This window comes from Argopecten irradians, chromosome 6 (assembly GCF_041381155.1).
Source record: "Argopecten irradians isolate NY chromosome 6, Ai_NY, whole genome shotgun sequence".
Classification (NCBI taxonomy): domain Eukaryota; kingdom Metazoa; phylum Mollusca; class Bivalvia; order Pectinida; family Pectinidae; genus Argopecten; species Argopecten irradians.
Genome location: NC_091139.1, coordinates 29,775,633 through 29,794,791, shown reverse-complemented (window position 1 = coordinate 29,794,791; position 19,159 = coordinate 29,775,633). Strand labels below are relative to the sequence as shown.

At 37.9% G+C, this 19,159-nt stretch overlaps 1 protein-coding gene across 5 annotated transcripts in view; it reads left to right on the top strand.

Annotated features, from left to right (window-relative positions):
- The first annotated feature begins 551 nt into the window (after positions 1–551).
- The window catches only part of LOC138325578 (uncharacterized), a 50,556-nt gene continuing 31,948 nt past the window's right edge, over positions 552–19,159 (top strand). For 2 of the 5 annotated variants that reach the window (XM_069271345.1, XM_069271340.1), the window contains exons 1-3: positions 552–611; positions 13,264–13,427; positions 18,022–18,202. In XM_069271345.1, coding sequence (XP_069127446.1) covers positions 13,339–13,427; positions 18,022–18,202 — 270 coding nt within the window. In that variant the 5' untranslated portion in view covers positions 552–611; positions 13,264–13,338. Of the gene's footprint in view, positions 640–778; positions 803–13,102; positions 13,127–13,263; positions 13,428–18,021; positions 18,203–19,159 lie in introns of those variants that run through there. The other 3 variants (XM_069271341.1, XM_069271342.1, XM_069271344.1) reach the window with 3 other exon arrangements.

Here is a 19,159-nt window from a genome sequence, read left to right as displayed (position 1 = left end):
TATACACACATTTTGAATGAAGATTACTTAAATTAGGACTAACTATCATTTCTATAATGTCAAGCATGAGTGTTTATGACAAGAAAGCCGATTTCCGTAGTCAATCGTGCTCCGTGTCGTGTAAACACGGTATGTTTACATGTACAGTACATCAAGTCTAGTAGCAAATCGCTCGTTTTCGTTGAATAAATGTAAAATAAAATCAAATATATATTACACAACATTTTCAGTTTAGAATGGATAAATTAAGATAAATTTACTTACCTGCGAGACGAAGGAAATTACTTTTAACGGTGGAAATATCCGGGTATGCATACCGCTCCTAGCTATAAATATATCGTAGTTATCTCCCTTGTGTTGTACGGCGACCTGTACACGCCATACAGCTACCGCTTCAATATGACGATTTTCAATCGCTTATTAGGAAACTTTCCCCAATTTAGATTTTTGTAGATTTTTAGTATTTTGTTCACTTGTCGTAGTACTTCATAATGTATTTCTTATCTTTTCTGTTGCAATTAGTTTGAGGTAGAAATTATTGTTGACGTATCATGCTCAAAAACGGAAGTTAGCCCATGATCACGTGGAACCAAACACAGTTCCAGCATCAGGTATAGTATATCACACAGATAGAGAAGGGTAAGTTGTGTGTATAATACAATTTCAGTAATCACGTGTACCTGTTTCAGAGATTCTGATCAACTAGTGGTAGTATGTGGTGGATGTGCAAAATAGGATCATGTATTATTTAGAGCGTGAAGATTAAAACGTCTCTGCTGGAAGAGGTCGAACATGTATTTTGGTATATATCAGTAATCTTCATTGTTAAAAATAAACATGTATGTGTATTTTCATACGCTCACGTGTGCAGTGATGCAGAAGTGTAGTAGTAAAGTTACGTCTCGACAATCTATACATAGATCACGTGTCGTGTGTGTTTGTGTTACAATACATTTGGAAATTGAAGCGTGTGATATATATATACGGGTATATGTTTGGAATACATTTTTTTTGTGTGTAGGGTTAAGGAAATAATTGGATTCGGGGTATACATGAACGTGAATGTTATACCATGTTTACCATAGGAAAGTGTATGTGTACAGGATGTCTGCATGGCTTTGGAAGGTGTATGGTTATCTTGGATACTTGATGGGAAATAATGTTAGGAAGTTTATACCAAGGGTAAGGCCGGTGGTCGGGGTACATGGCATTGAAAAATGATTATGATATATATAGGAAATTGGCGGTACAGATATTTTGGAGTGTCAGGTTCTTTGTATCAAAAAGTCTTTGATACTTGGCATAGGTGTATAGTATTTAACGATAAATAAATGATATTTACGACCCTTAACGTTTTGGTCAATAGCCCTGCCCTATACCCCGTGACCTGAAATCGTCCTTATACATACATTGACGTAGTTTCCCAGGAGATGTTATCATCTCCATGTACAGACAACACAGGAATGAGAAATGCCCCCAGCCACATGTACCCACAACGATATAATGTAGGTAAAGCAATTAAGCAATTTGAGTTTATAAAACATGTGTACAGGGAATAAGATAGGACGATATCCATGCATGAGTTCGGACAGACGTATTCATGATAGCGTATACCGAGGTATTCACGTCTAACAGGGCGACATGTTACACATATATGTACATGTATTTCACAACATTTCACAGAGTCCTAGCTATCTGCGTGGGTATGTTGGTAGACATTTAACTGTATGTGGATAACTAAGTTATAAATCAGATAGCCATCTACGTACCCAGGTAAACACATGCAAATATAAATAAGTTACCTGTCTAGAAAAACGTATTCAAAGTTTTATAGCTTCGTCATCAACATTAAATGGATAATTTGTGTGTCATATTCGACAAGAGGGCCACGCTTTGAACAATGAATTTGTTCACGAGTGTATATGGGGCCCACATTTAAACACCATGCACGTGCATAGATATACCCATATGTTGTGGACAAATCGGTAAGTCAGGTAGCTAGGTTTAATTTACTGCTGCTTTCAGATTTTAAAATAATCGCATTTAATCTGCTTCCATCATTTTATTTATGTTGATAAAATATTTCTGCTTTAAAAAAAAATTTTTCCTAGCACGATACATTTTTTAGCACAAAATGTCACAGTTTAAGAACTAAAATGTAACATTTACATTTTAAATGTTTAGATATCTTTAAGAAACACATTTTACCTTACAATTATATCCCGTAGCTTCATTCTGCCATATAAGAGTTATTTCCCTTCTTTTTACTCCGTCAGTAAGGATGAGTGGTTGATACCATATATCTCATGGATATGGATAAGTTTTATCAATAATAACGTAACAATCATTATTTAAATAGGTACTACTTTAACATACATTTCTGTATCTCGGTTAACATAGGATAATTGCGAAACATGATAGTGCTATCTGCTCTCATGACACATCTGTCAAGATTATAAATTGTAGGCTAGCCATGCACGTGAATCAGCCAATGAAGTTTTCAATTAAAAGAGCACGTGCAGCTATACTAATGCATGGGTCCTTAACCTTTCCCTATCCTGGGCTTTAGTAAGAATTTACATGGGTCTTTTTTTAACTGGATTTTTTACAGTCAAAGCCTATCTATACAGAAGACCAAATGCAATCCATTTCGAGTGATAAGACGTGAGAAATGTCAGACACCTAAACCTTTAGGACATACAGAAGTGTAGAGTTAGTGGTAAAATGTCAGACACCATAACCTCTAGGACAGACAGAAATGTAGAGTTAGTGGTAAAATGTCAGACACCATAACCTCTAGGACAGACAGAAGTGTAGAGTTAGTGGTAAAATGTCAGACACCATAACCTCTAGGACAGACAGAAGTGTAGAGTTAGTGGTAAAATGTCAGACACCATAACCTCTAGGACAGACAGAAGTGTAGAGTTAGTGGTAAAATGTCAGACACCTTAACCTCTAGGACAGACAGAAATGTAGAGTTAGTGGTAAGATGTCAGACACCTAAAGTTAGTGGTAAAATGTCAGACACCATAACCTCTAGGACAGACAGAAATGTAGAGTTAGTGGTAAAATGTCAGACACCTTAACCTCTAGGACATACAGAAGTGTAGAGTTAGTGGTAAAATGTCAGACACCTTTACCTCTAGGACAGACAGAAGTGAAGAGTTAGTGGTAAGATGTCAGACACCTAAAGTTAGTGGTAAAATGTCAGACACCTTTACCTCTAGGACAGACAGAAGTGAAGAGTTAGTGGTAAGATGTCAGACACCTAAAGTTAGTGGTAAAATGTCAGACACCTTTACCTCTAGGACAGACAGAAATGTAGAGTTAGTGGTAAGATGTCAGACACCTAAAGTTAGTGGTAAAATGTCAGACACCATAACCTCTAGGACAGACAGAAATGTAGAGTTAGTGGTAAAATGTCAGACACCTAACCTCTAGGACAGACAGAAGTGTAGAGTTAGTGGTAAAATGTCATACACCTAACCTCAAGGACATACAGAAGTGTAGAGTTAGTGGTAAAATGTCATACACCTAACCTCAAGGACATACAGAAGTGAAGAGTTAGTGGTTAAATGTCATACACCTTAACCTCTAGGACAGACAGAAGTGTAGAATTAGTGGTAAAATGTCAGACACCTAAAGTTAGTGGTAAAATGTCAGACACCATAACCTCTAGGACATACAGAAGTGTAGAGTTAGTGGTAAAATGTCATACACCTAACCTCAAGGACATACAGAAGTGTAGAGTTAGTGGTAAAATGTCATACACCTAACCTCAAGGACATACAGAAGTGTAGAGTTAGTGGTAAAATGTCATATACCTAACCTCAAGGACATACAGAAGTGTAGAGTTAGTGGTAAAATGTCAGACACCTAAACCTCAAGGACATACAGAAGTGTAGAGTTAGTGGTAAAATGTCAGACACCTTAACCTCTAGGACAGACAGAAGTGTAGAGTTAGTGGTAAAATGTCATACACACCTAACCTCAAGGACATACAGAAGTGTAGAGTTAGTGGTAAAATGTCATACACCTAACCTCAAGGACATACAGAAGTGTAGAGTTAGTGGTAAAATGTCAGACACCTTAACCTCTAGGACAGACAGAAGTGTAGAGTTAGTGGTAAAATGTCAGACACCTTAACCTCTAGGACAGACAGAAGTGTAGAGTTAGTGGTAAAATGTCAGACACCTAAACCTTTAGGACAGACAGAAGTGTAGAATTAGTGGTAAAATGTCAGACACCATAACCTCTAGGACAGACAGAAGTGTAGAGTTAGTGGTAAAATGTCAGACACCTTAACCTCTAGGACATACAGACAGAAGTGTAGAGTTAGTGGTAAAATGTCAGACACCTTAACCTCTAGGACAGACAGAAATGTAGAGTTAGTGGTAAAATGTCAGACCTACCTAAAGTTAGTGGTAAAATGTCAGACACCTTTACCTCTAGGACAGACAGAAGTGTAGAGTTAGTGGTAAGATGTCAGACACCTTAACTCTAGGACAGACAGAAGTGTAGAGTTAGTGGTAAAATGTCAGACACCTTAACCTCTAGGACAGACAGAAGTGTAGAGTTAGTGGTAAAATGTCAGACACCTTAACCTCTAGGACAGACAGAAGTGTAGAGTTAGTGGTAAAATGTCAGACACCTTAACCTCTAGGACAGACAGAAGTGTAGAGTTAGTGGTAAAATGTCATACACCTAACCTCAAGGACATACAGAAGTGTAGAGTTAGTGGTAAAATGTCATACACCTAACCTCAAGGACATACAGAAGTGTAGAGTTAGTGGTAAAATGTCAGACACCTTAACCTCTAGGACAGACAGAAGTGTAGAGTTAGTGGTAAAATGTCAGACACCTTAACCTCTAGGACAGACAGAAGTGTAGAATTAGTGGTAAAATGTCAGACACCTAAAGTTAGTGGTAAAATGTCAGACACCATAACCTCTAGGACATACAGAAGTGTAGAGTTAGTGGTAAAATGTCATACACCTAACCTCAAGGACATACAGAAGTGTAGAGTTAGTGGTAAAATGTCAGACACCTAAAGTTAGTGGTAAATTTTCAGACACCATAACCTCAAGGACATACAGAAGTGAGGTAGAGTTAGTGGTAAAATGTCATACACCTAACCTCAAGGACATACAGAAGTGTAGAGTTAGTGGTAAAATGTCAGACACCTAACCTCAAGGACATACAGAAGTGTAGAGTTAGTGGTAAAATGTCAGACACCTTAACCTCTAGGACAGACAGAAGTGTAGAGTTAGTGGTAAAATGTCAGACACCTTAACCTCTAGGACAGACAGAAGTGTAGAGTTAGTGGTAAAATGTCATACACCTAACCTCAAGGACATACAGAAGTGTAGAGTTAGTGGTAAAATGTCATACACCTAACCTCAAGGACATACAGAAGTGTAGAGTTAGTGGTAAAATGTCATACACCTAACCTCAAGGACAGACAGAAGTGTAGAGTTAGTGGTAAAATGTCAGACACCTAACCTCAAACACCTAGGACAGGATAGAAGTTTATAGTGGGTATAGAATGTCAGACACTCCTTTACCTCTAGGACATACAGAAGAAGTAAGTTAGAGTGGTAAAATGTCAGACACCATTAACCTCTAGGACAGACAGAAGTGTAGAGTTAGTGGTAAAATGTCAGACACCTTAACCTCTAAGGACAGACAGAAGTGTAGAGTTAGTGGTAAAATGTCAGACACCTTAACCTCTAGGATAGACAGAAGTGTAGAGTTAGTGGTAAAATGTCAGACACCTAAACCTCAAGGACATACAGAAGTGTAGAGTTAGTGGTAAAATGTCAGACACCTAACCTCTAGGACAGACAAGAAGTGTAGAGTTAGTGGTAAAATGTCATAAGTGTAGAGTTAGTGGTAAAATGTCACCTAACCTCAAGGACATACAGAAGTGTAGAGTTAGTGGTAAAAATGTCATACACCTAACCTCAAGGACATACCAGAAGTGAAGAGTTAGTGGTAAAATGTCATACACCTAACCTCAAGGACATACAGAAATGTAGAGTTAGTGGTAAAATGTCAGACACCTTAACCTCTAGGACATACAGAAGTGTAGAGTTAGTGGTAAAATGTCAGACACCTTAACCTCTAGGACATACAGAAGTGTAGAGTTAGTGGTAAAATGTCAGACACCTTAACCTCTAGGACATAGACAGAAGTGTAGATTTAGTGGTAAAATGTCAGACACCTTAACCTCTAGGACAGACAGAAGTGTAGAGTTAGTGGTAAAATGTCAGACACCTTAACCTCTAGGACATACAGAAGTGTAGAGTTAGTGGTAAAATGTCAGACACCTTAACCTCTAGGACAGACAGAAGTGTAGAGTTAGTGGTAAAATGTCAGACACCTTAACCTTCTAGGACAGACAGAAGTTTAGAGTTAGTGGTTAAAATGTCATACACCTAACCTCAAGACATACAGAGGTGAGTGGATTTAGTGGAAAAAATGTCAGACACTAACCTTTAGGACAGACAGAAGTGTAGAATAGTTAGTGGTAAAATGTCAGACACCATAACCTCTAGGACAGACAGAAGTGTAGAGTTAGTGGTAAAATGTCATACACCTAACCTCAAGGACATACAGAAGTGTAGAGTTAGTGGTAAAATGTCAGACACCTAAACCTCTAGGACATACAGAAGTGTAGAGTTAGTGGTAAAATGTCAGACACCTATTACCTCTAGGACATACAGAAGTGTAGAGTTAGTGGTAAAATGTCATAACAACCTAACCTCTAGGACATACAGAAGTGTAGAGTAAAGTTAGTGGTAAAATGTCAGACACCATTACCTTTAGGACATACAGAAGTGTAGAGTTAGTGGTAAAATGTCATACACCTAACCTCAAGGACATACAGAAGAGTAGAGTTAGTGGTAAAATGTCATATACCTAACCTCAAGGACATACAGAAGAGTAGAGTTAGTGGTAAAATGTCATATACCTAACCTCAAGGACAGACAGAAGTTTAGAGTTAGTGGTAAAATGTCAGACACCTTAACCTCTAGGACAGACAGACAGAAGTGTAGAGTTAGTGGTAAAATGTCAGACACCTAACCTCTAGGACAGACAGAAGTGTAGAGTTAGTGGTAAAATGTCAGACACCTTAACCTCTAGGACAGACAGAAGTGTAGAGTTAGTGGTAAAATGTCAGACACCTTAACCTCTAGGACATACAGAAGTGTAGAGTTAGTGGTAAAATGTCAGACACCTAAACCTCTAGGACATACAGAAGTGTAGAGTTAGTGGTAAAATGTCAGACACCTTAACCTCTAGGACAGACAGAAGTTTAGAGTTAGTGGTAAAATGTCAGACACCTTAACCTCTAGGACAGACAGACAGAAGTGTAGAGTTAGTGGTAAAATGTCAGACACCCTAACCTCTAGGACAGACAGAAATGTAGAGTTAGTGGTAAAAATGTCATACACCTTAACCTCTGGGACAGAATGAAGTGTAGAGTTAGTGGTAAAATGTCAGACACCTTAACCTCTAGGACTGACAGAAGTGTAGAGTTAGTGGTAAAATGTCAGACACCTTAACCTCTAGGACAGACAGAAATGTAGAGTTAGTGGTAAGATGTCAGACACCTTAACCTCTAGGACAGACAGAAGTGTAGAGTTAGTGGTAAAATGTCATATACCTAACCTCAAGGACATACAGAAGTGAAGAATTTGTGGTAAAATGTCATACACCTAACATCAAGGACAGACAGAAGTGTAGAGTTAGTGGTAAAATGTCAGACACCTTAACCTCTAGGACAGACAGAAGTGTAGAGTTAGTGGTAAAATGTCATATACCTAACCTCAAGGACATACAGAAGTGAAGAGTTAGTGGTAAAATGTCATACACCTAACCTCAAGGACAGACAGAAGTGTAGAGTTAGTGGTAAAATGTCAGACACCTTAACCTCTAGGACAGACAGAAGTGTAGAGTTAGTGGTAAAATGTCAGACACCTTAACCTCTAGGACAGACAGAAGTGTAGAGTTAGTGGTAAAATGTCATATACCTAACCTCAAGGACATACAGAAGTGAAGAGTTAGTGGTAAAATGTCATACACCTAACAACAAGGACAGACAGAAGTGTAGAGATAGTGGTAAAATGTCAGACACCTAAACCTTTAGGACAGACAGAAGTGTAGAATTAGTGGTGAAATGTCAGACACCTAAAGTTAGTGGTAAAATGTCAGACACCATAACCTCTAGGACAGACAGAAGTGTAGAGTTAGTGGTAAAATGTCATACACCTAACCTCAACGACATACAGAAGTGTAGAGTTAGTGGTAAAATGTCATACACCTAACCTCAAGGACATACAGAAATGTAGAGTTAGTGGTAAAATGTCAGACACCTAAACCTTTAGGACATACAGAAGTGTAGAGTTAGTGGTAAAATGTCAGACACCTTAACCTCTAGGACAGACAGAAGTGTAGAATTAGTGGTAAAATGTCAGACACCTAAAGTTAGTGGTAAAATGTCAGACACCATAACCTCTAGGACATACAGAAGTGTAGAGTTAGTGGTAAAATGTCATACACCTAACCTCAAGGACATACAGAAGTGTAGAGTTAGTGGTAAAATGTCATACACCTAACCTCAAGGACATACAGAAGTTTAGCCTTAGTGGTAAAATGTCATACACCTTAACCTCTGAGACAGACAGAAGTGTAGAGTTAGTGGTAAAATGTCAGACACCTTAACCTCTAGGACAGACAGAAGTTTAGAGTTAGTGGTAAAATGTCAGACACCTTAACCTCTAGGACAGACAGAAGTGTAGAGTTAGTGGTACAATATCAGACACCTTAACATTTAGGACAGACAGAAGTTTAGAATTAGTTGTAAAATGTCAGACACCTTAACCTCTGAGACAGACAGAAGTGTAGAGTTAGTGGTAAAATGTCAGACACCTTAACCTTTAACCTCTAGGACAGACAGAAGTGTAGAGTTAGTGGTAAAATGTCATACACCTTAACCTCTAGGACTGACAGAAGTGTAGAGTTAGTGGTAAAATGTCAGACACCTTAACCTCTAGGACAGACAGAAGTGTAGAATTAGTGGTAAAATGTCAGACACCTAAAGTTAGTGGTAAAATGTCAGACACCATAACCTCTAGGACAGACAGAAGTGTAGAGTTAGTGGTAAAATGTCATATACCTAACCTCAAGGACATACAGAAGTGAAGAGTTAGTGGTAAAATGTCATACACCTAACCTCAAGGACATACAGAAGTGTAGAGTTAGTGGTAAAATGTCAGACACCTAACCTCTAGGACATACAGAAGTGTAGAGTTAGTGGTTAAATGTCATACACCTAACCTCAAGGACATACAGAAGTGTAGAGTTAGTGGTAAAATGTCAGACACCTTAACCTCTAGGACAGACAGAAGTGTAGAATTAGTGGTAAAATGTCAGACACCTAAAGTTAGTGGTAAATTTTCAGATGCCATAACCTCAAGGACATACAGAAGTGTAGAGTTAGTGGTAAAATGTCAGACACCTAAACCTTTAGGACATACAGAAGTGTAGAGTTAGTGGTAAAATGTCAGACACCTTAACCTAACCTCTAGGACAGACAGAAGTGTAGAGTTAGTGGTAAAATGTCATACACCTTAACCTCTAGGACAGACAGAAGTGTAGAGTTAGTGGTAAAATGTCAGACACCTTAACCTCTAGGACAGACAGAAGTGTAGAGTTAGTGGTAAAATGTCAGACACCTTAACCTCTAGGACAGACAGAAGTGTAGAGTTAGTGGTAAAATGTTCAGACACATCAACACCTTAACTTTTAGGACAGACAGAAGTGTAGAGTTAGTGGTAAAATGTCATACACCTAACCTCAAGGACATACAGAAGTGTAGAGTTAGTGGTAAAATGTCATACACCTAATTATAACCTCAAGGACATACAGAAGTGAAGAGTTAGTGGTAAAATATCAGACACCTTAACTTTTAGGACAGATAGAAGTGTAGAATTAGTTGTAAAATGTCAGACACCTTAACCTCTGAGACAGACAGAAGTGTAGAGTTAGTGGTAAAATGTCAGACACCTTAACCTTTAACCTCTAGGACAGACAGAAGTGTAGAGTTAGTGGTAAAATGTCATACACCTTAACCTCTAGGACTGACAGACAGAAGTGTAGAGTTAGTGGTAAAATGTCAGACACCTTAACCTCTAGGACAGACAGAAATGTAGAGTTAGTGGTAAAATGTCAGACACCCTAACCTCTAGGACAGACAGAAGTGTAGAGTTAGTGGTAAAATGTCAGACACCTTAACCTCTAGGACAGACAGAAGTTTAGAGTTAGTGGTAAAATGTCAGACATCTAAACTTTTAGGACATACAGAAGTGTAGAGTTAGTGGTAAAATGTCAGACACCTTAACCTCTAGGACATACAGAAGTGTAGAGTTAGTGGTAAAATATCAGACACCTTAACTTTTAGGACAGACAGAAGTGTAGAATTAGTTGTGAAATGTCAGACACCTTAACCTCTGGGACAGACAGAAGTGTAGAGTTAGTGGTAAAATGTCAGACGCCTTAACCTTTAACCTCTAGGACAGACAGAAGTGAAGAGTTAGTGGTAAAATGTCATACACTTTAACCTCTAGGACTGACAGAAGTGTAGAGTTAGTGGTAAAATATCAGACACCTTAACCTCTAGGACAGACAGAAATGTAGAGATAGTGGTAAGATGTCTGACACCTTAACCTCTAGGACAGACAGAAGTGTAGAATTAGTGGTAAAATGTCAGACACCTAAAGTTAGTGGTAAAATGTCAGACACCATAACCTCTAGGACATACAGAAGTGTAGAGTTAGTGGTAAGATGTCATACACCTAACCTCAAGGACAGACAGAAGTGTAGAATTAGTGGTAAAATGTCAGACACCTAAAGTTAGTGGTAAATTTTCAGATGCCATAACCTCAAGGACATACAGAAGTGTAGAGTTAGTGGTAAAATGTCAGACACCTAAACCTTTAGGACATACAGAAGTGTAGAGTTAGTGGTAAAATGTCAGACACCTTAACCTCTAGGACAGATAGAAGTGTAGAGTTAGTGGTAAAATGTCAGACACCTTAACCTCTAGGACAGATAGAAGTTTAGCGTTAGTGGTAAAATGTCAGACACCTTAACCTCTAGGACAGACAGAAGTGTAGAGTTAGTGGTAAAATATCAGACACCTTAACCTCTAGGACAGACAGAAGTGTAGAGTTAGTGGTAAAATATCAGACACCTTAACTTTTAGGACAGACAGAAGTGTAGAGTTAGTGGTAAAATGTCATACACCTAACCTCAAGGACATACATAAGTGTAGAGTTAGTGGTAAAATGTCATACACCTAATTATAACCTCAAGGACATACAGAAGTGAAGAGTTAGTGGTAAAATATCAGACACCTTAACTTTTAGGACAGATAGAAGTGTAGAATTAGTTGTAAAATGTCAGACACCTTAACCTCTGAGACAGACAGAAGTGTAGAGTTAGTGGTAAAATGTCAGACACCTTAACCTTTAGGACAGACAGAAGTGTAGAGTTAGTGGTAAAATGTCATACACCTTAACCTCTAGGACTGACAGAAGTGTAGAGTTAGTGGTAAAATGTCAGACACCTTAACCTCTAGGACAGACAGAAATGTAGAGTTAGTGGTAAGATGTCAGACACCCTGACCTCTAGGACAGACAGAAGTGTAGAGTTAGTGGTAAAATGTCAGACACCTTAACCTCTAGGACAGACAGAAGTTTAGAGTTAGTGGTAAAAATGTCAGACATCTAAACTTTTAGGACATACAGAAGTGTAGAGTTAGTGGTAAAATGTCAGACACCTTAACCTCTAGGACATACAGAAGTGTAGAGTTAGTGGTAAAATGTCAGACACCTTAACCTTTAGGACAGACAGAAGTGTAGAGTTAGTGGTAAAATGTCAGACACCTTAACCTCTAGGACAGACAGAAGTGTAGAGTTAGTGGTAAAATGTCAGACACTTTAACCTCTAGGACAGACAGAAATGTAGAGATAGTGGTAAGATGTCTGACACCTTAACCTTTAGGACAGACAGAAGTGTAGAATTAGTGGTAAAATGTCAGACACCTAAAATTAGTGGTAAAATGTCAGACACCATAACCTCTAGGACATACAGAAGTGTAGAGTTAGTGGTAAGATGTCAGACACCTAAACCTTTAGGACATACAGAAGTGTAGAGTTAGTGGTAAAATGTCAGACACCTAACCTCAAGGACATACAGAAGTGTAGAGTTAGTGGTAAAATGTCAGACACCTAAACCTTTAGGACAGACAGAAGTGTAGAGTTAGTGGTAAAATGTCAGACACCTTAACCTCTAGGACAGACAGACAGAAGTGTAGAGTTAGTGGTAAAATGTCAGACACCATAACCTCTAGGACAGACAGAAGTGTAGAGTTAGTGGTAAAATGTCAGACACCTAACCTCTAGGACAGACAGAAGTGTAGAGTTAGTGGTAAAATGTCAGACACCTTAACCTCTAGGACATACAGATTTTGTTGAGTTAGACACCTTAACCTCTAGGACATACAGAAGTGTAGAGTTAGTGGTAAAATGTCAGACACCTTAACCTCTAGGACAGACAGAAGTGTAGAGTTAGTGGTAAAATGTCAGACACCTTAATCTCTAGGACATACAGATTTGTAGAGTAAGTGGTAAAATGTCAGACACCTTAACCTCTAGGACAGACAGAAATGTAGAGTTAGTGGTAAAATGTCAGACACCCTAACCTCTAGGACATACAGAAGTGTATATTTAGTTGTAAAATGTCAGACACCTTAACCTCTAGGACTGACTGATGTGTAGAGTTAGTGGTAAAATGTCAGACACCTAAACCTTTAGGACATTCATTTTCTCTACATTATTTGTACATATACTGACTTGGAATAATGAATTTATAGCAATTGATAAAGAGGACGATTTTAATCTCAATTGGAAGGGCGACATGTTTAAATGGCTGACTAGCTATCTACCTCAGAAATAGGATAGTTTTTATAACTAGTTACCTGAGATTTTAATACATGTCGTTAGATAAATTGTACATATATGCTCCAAATTGTCATTGTCGTTCTATAGACCATATACAAGTAGGTGTTTAATGCGTTTTGGAGTAAAATATAAACGAATATATTTTCATATCACTGTATTATACTAGATTTTATATAAAACCATACATATATTTTCTCTACTTGGATGTTCAATTCGGCCATTTTTAATATATCAGAAATGAACATGCCGTAGCATAATCATCAGTAATATATCAGTGCGGTAGAATGTAAACGTCTTACAGAAATACCACATGGATACCACAGAAATCCAAATCGAGGAACGGCCGAATCATCGACTGGAACTGAGGGACAAGGGACCACTGGTCAGTTTCCGGGAAGGGTACGTATAGAGAATTAAGGGACACGGGGCAACTGGTCAGTTTCCGGGAAGGGTACGTATAGAGAAGTAAGGGACACGGGGCCACTGGTCAGTTTCCGGGAAGGGTACGTATAGAGAATTAAGGGACACGGGGCAACTGGTCAGTTTCCGGGAAGGGTACGTATAGAGAAGTAAGGGACACGGGGCCGCTGGTCAGTTACCGGGAAGGGTACGTATAGAGAATTAAGGGACACGGGGCAACTGGTCAGTTTCCGGGAAGGGTACGTATAGAGAATTAAGGGACACGGAGCAACTGGTCAGTTTCCGGGAAGGGTACGTATAGAGAAGTAAGGGACACGGGGCCGCTGGTCAGTTACCGGGAAGGTTACGTTTAGAGAACTAAGGGACACGGGGCCACTGGTCAGTTTCCGGGTCTGATGATTATTTACACTTTATAATTATAGGTATATAGACATAACAGAATTGTTCGCTGGGGTTTAGACGAAAGTTCGGTGAAAATTGTACAATTTATACATTATGTAGATTATGATAGTCATACAAATATACTGTAAGTAATTTTCATATTCCTGTGATTGGCATACAGGGAATCAGAATTTTTGTGTAAATGTAGAAGAAAACATTGCTCTACGGCGTAGAAAATTTCGATCACCTTAACGATTGAGCTCTCGCTGATCACATTCGATCAGTCGATGAGAAACTGCTTTGGCTGACCAGTGTTGAAATCTATCACCTTAGAACTATTGTGAGCATCTTTGTATAATCGTGGTTGATATATTTGTTGTGAGATATCGATTTTTATTGTTGAGAAAAGTAATAATGTCCTGAATCGATCTACATGGCCTCTTTCAAAGGACTGGCCTTCATAGTGTATAACGTACTAGTCACATCGTCATGAATACTTAATACTCACGCATACTTGGGTACGTAGTGTTGCACAGCAACGTCACGAACGTGTTCTGTAGACACTTACACACATATGATATACAATCATTTACCTATCAAAGTCATGACCGTTATAAATGATTACCAACAGGATGTTCACTTTTTTTTAAATTTTAGTAATTATTATTGTAATAAATACAAAATTGAATTGGCAGATCGCTTTATTGATCGTTGTGAAATTGGTGCTTATGGAAATCGTGTGAATTCATAAATGATCATCATTTAACTACGTATTAGCGAGAGATATTATTGACCGTCGTTATACTTTTAGTAAAATCCTATTGTACATATGTATTTATAATTGCTATATATATTGTGTGTACGTCTATTGTCTTTACACAACCCTGGCTCACAGGGATCTGAGAATTAGTTACAGAATATATAATGATGGACCCACCAGAGTGCCATAAGACCATTTTTAGAGGTTTAAGAGGTCTAGATTAAAAAACGTTCAATTTTCAACGGCAATCGGGGTCCGTTTTCAACGTTGAAAAATGACCCGAGGTCAATTTTCAACGAAGGTTCATTTTCAACGTTACACCGGCCAATGAGATTGCAGCCGAAGCCTCGCTCATGCATATTACAGTACTTAATGCGTCTAACATTCCCTCAAACGCGTTTTAGATTCGTTTGCGTTTCTTTCGTTTAGTTTCGTTTGCGTTTTGTTTCGTCGAGCGTTTTTCGTTTGCGTTTCGCGTTTTCGTTCGTTTGCGTTTCGATTCGATTTCGTTTGCGTTCGTTTGCGTTTTGATTCGTTTTGGCTTTCGTTCGTTTGCGTTTGCGTGCGTTTGCGTTCCAATTCGTTTACCGGATGTTATTCATTGATATTTGATTAGGAATGGTTGACTGCGCATGTGTTGGCTAAACTAAAAGTGGAGTCAAACGACGGTGTAGGCCGATAAATTTACGTGTTCTGGACAATGTAGTAAACATACACAAATAAATTTTAAAAAAAAAATCCTTTTGTATCTAGACATTAATTACATTTGATACGTGTAACCTACACACATTGTTTGATAGTAATGATCATTTGTATACCGTTCTGCAAGGTCTTATATAGTACTAGCTATACACGTGTATGTGCTACAGGGGGACAGGTACAATATACACTTGTAACACCCGCGGGGCTCGATAAAGTGGACAGAAGGATTACAAACAGGTGTGAACTCACGCCACAGGACGCCGTACTGCTGGTCATAATATATATATAACTCACTGGTGCATACATTATAAAAAAATTATATCCGACTCATCACTTTTAGCATTGGATCACATTATTTTCTAGTGGTACACACTATTCTAATAATTAAATAACACAATTAATAATATCTCAACCATACAACGAATACTTTTTTTTACATATTTTATGTGAAATTAAGAACGTACCGAAGTCAATAGATATCAAATCATAATTGACTTATATATATATACATATACAACACGAACTGACAGTTGATACATGTACATTCAACTGTATCTCTGTATTTACACGTATTGGCCATTGATATGATTGATCATGTATTTTATTGGTATGTTGATGTAACAAAACACACGAGGAATAAAACACCATAGAGCTGGTTTTCTGTAATGACTAGAATAACACAAAATTGTTGTTTTTGTGGTATGCTTTGGTACATGTACATGCACGGGGTCACGTACGCGTATTATACACATCGTAGCCTAAATAAACATGTGAGGGGCCGTGCGCGTCTGAGGCTACGTATCAGTGAGCCATTGTTCATGGGTGACTGCACTTGACCAGGTGTGATACAAGTTGACACAAAATCAAAATATGCCGCTGTCAAATAACAAATGGTATAAATGAAAGCAGGTAAATCGAGAGGGGGAGTGGGGATGGAGAGGGGTAGAGTGTTGTACATGTGTTGTCCCGTGAATTATAAAGCAAATTTTATATAAGACCTCCAAATGGGTCGGGTAAATGCTACAGGTGAGTGTTCACATTGATATCTATATAACGGCCGGTACGGGGACCTCCTCTGGAGTCATATATATATATACATGTAAAATATAACTACCTAACCGCTAGACCTAGGGTTATACTTGCAGTAATCAAACGTACATGTTCACAATACATACACTAAAATAAGAAGTTCTTCTTAAGTGTTTTCTTTTCTGAAACTGATAATTTCTATAAAACAGTACTAGTATGTGTGACAAATTCAGAGCAGACTTATAAATACTAGCATTGATTGAAGACTATTTATACACATGCATGTTTTATAATTATTTTTAAAATCTCGCTTTATAAGTTAAAAGAATGTATTAATGCTTGGATATATATACGTAATCACATACTTATTGGTAATATATTTATAACAATTGCATATTTTCTAAGACAAGATATATTTTTCATAATGATAAATCGTACTAAATCAAAATTGCGAACGTAAAATAGACATCGCTTTCAGAATCCGGATCACTAAGCTACCGAAGTCCCGATCGACATTTTATGATTGCATTCTGGTCTTCCGGTCACGCTTTCACTTCGTTTACGTTTTTCGTTTTTCGTTTGCGTTTTTCGTATTGCGTTTAGCGCTTGACGAAACGCGTTTTTCGTTTTACGCTAATCGTTTTTTCGTTTGCGTTTTTCGTTTTTCGTTTGCGTTTTCGTTCGTTTTCGTTTAGCATTTCGTTTGCGTTTTGCGTTTCGCGTTCGTTTCGAGGGAATGTTAGACGCATTAAGTACTGTATATCAGCCACGAAACCAGTATGCATTTTTAATTAGATGGCTTCAAGATATTTGTCATAATGGGGCTTATATCGTCTGAATGACGGCACTTTGTATAGATGTATTGGATGATTTTGAAAGGAAAATTATCGCTCTTTCCAACGGTAGTAACCGTTTTAATGACGATGTACTAGAAATGTGTTTTTATAGCCGCTAAAGGTAAGCGGGTTAGAAATTTGGAGTCTAAGGCTTTCCACCCTTCTCGTATATAGTACCATTTAGAGTATGATTTTTAATCTAGACCTCTAAAACGTCAAAAAATGGTCTTGGGGCACTCTGGTGGGTCCATGATTATACAATCTGTAACTAATTCTCAGATCCCTGTGCCCTAGCTAGGAGTCACAGGATCTGAGAATTAGTTACAATTTAAATAAATGTGGACCCGTCAGAGTGTCCATGACTGTTTTGATTTATACCCTTATTACCTCTAAAACAGTGTATGGACACTCTGGTGGTTCTAAATTTAGACAAATTGTAACCAATTAGCGTACCCTTATGGCTAAAGTAAGGTCGTTTCCCCCCAAAAAAATATTTTTTATTTATCAAATATTGCCTATTTGTTATGTTGAGATTTAAGTCTCACATTCGAATAGAGAGGGGCCTATTGAATCACCCTGACGTCGCCATCGGCAAATGTTTTGGTGCAAGTTGTAAAATATTGCATTTCGTAACAACTGACATCGATTTCTATGTTGATATAGGAAATGCTGGCTATTGAGAATTTCAAAAGAGATCCAATGGGCAATGAACTTGCATAATTTAACCGGAGCCAAATTTTGCTTTTTGAAGTTGTTGCTCTTTTGAGAAAATGTTCTGTTTGTCGATGGCCATGCTCTTCACAAATCTGTAGTCGTTGTCATTAGTTTGATGTTACTAATTATATCATTATCTCTATGGTTGCAGTCCCTACATATGCCACAACACCTTGGTAACCCACGCGGGATTCCTGAAGGTCACAAATGACGTCAAAGAACCACGTGTATTCAGGATACTTCCGGTTGGAGGCGCGGGAAGCAATGTCGGTGACGTCATTGCACTCGTCACGTGGTACTTCCTGTGTGTCTATTCTTGCTGTGTTATTCCTGTAAGTCGGATCACAATCTCTCTCATCAATTAAAGCACGAGTCGGTCTCTGTAATTTATTCTCTAGATGCCATTCCTTACGGTGGTTGATTTATGGCATTTCGTCTTTTCGTCTTTTCGCCCCGACTAATTAGCGCCTTTAATTTTCGTCTTTTCGCCTTCAAAAATCTCGTCTTTTCGGGGCGAAAGGACGAGATTTAACAAACCTTATATTTCGTCTTTTCGTCTTTTCGCCCTAAAAAAATTACAAATTACAGATATACTTTGTCATCTTTCATACACGACGGAGATTATAATGTAATTTCTAACGTACAATTATGAAGATCATGTCATGTATGTAGTCAAAATGTCTTTTCAAATAATACACAGTACATTGTACCTACTGATTGACTGTTATAATTAACTGTATTTGAGCAATTTCTTGGTACAAGTCCTTCCTTCAAAGTCAAAGTCTTAACGAGTTGTCTTTCATAAATTATTTCGTTAACAAGTTGATCCGTGGTTCAAACGCTTTCAAATATTAACCGCCGACAACTTTTTATTAATTTGTGTAGGGAGGCAACTCCTGTAAGTGCTATGTTTAGCATTTTAAGTTCATTATTTGCCTAACATATACACGGCAATGTTTTGATAAGCGTACTTACTAAATAGGGCGATTAGACACAATAATTCAGATATTAATGAATTAAAAAAATATATCAATTAAGCTAAAAGATTTGCGGAATGATAAATCTGTTAGTGGCACGTGCCACGTGTGAGAAATCTACATAACTGTTGTAAACATATATATTTACTTCAGTTTCAATACTTCTAATCTTAGTTATTGATGAAGAACCTGGTAATACTTATCAATTTAATCAATCGATTGTTATCTTAAACTACTTCGATGCTTCCATATTGAACAATTAAGTCAATAACATAAAAAGATTTCAAAATGGCTTCCACACCGGACCGGAAG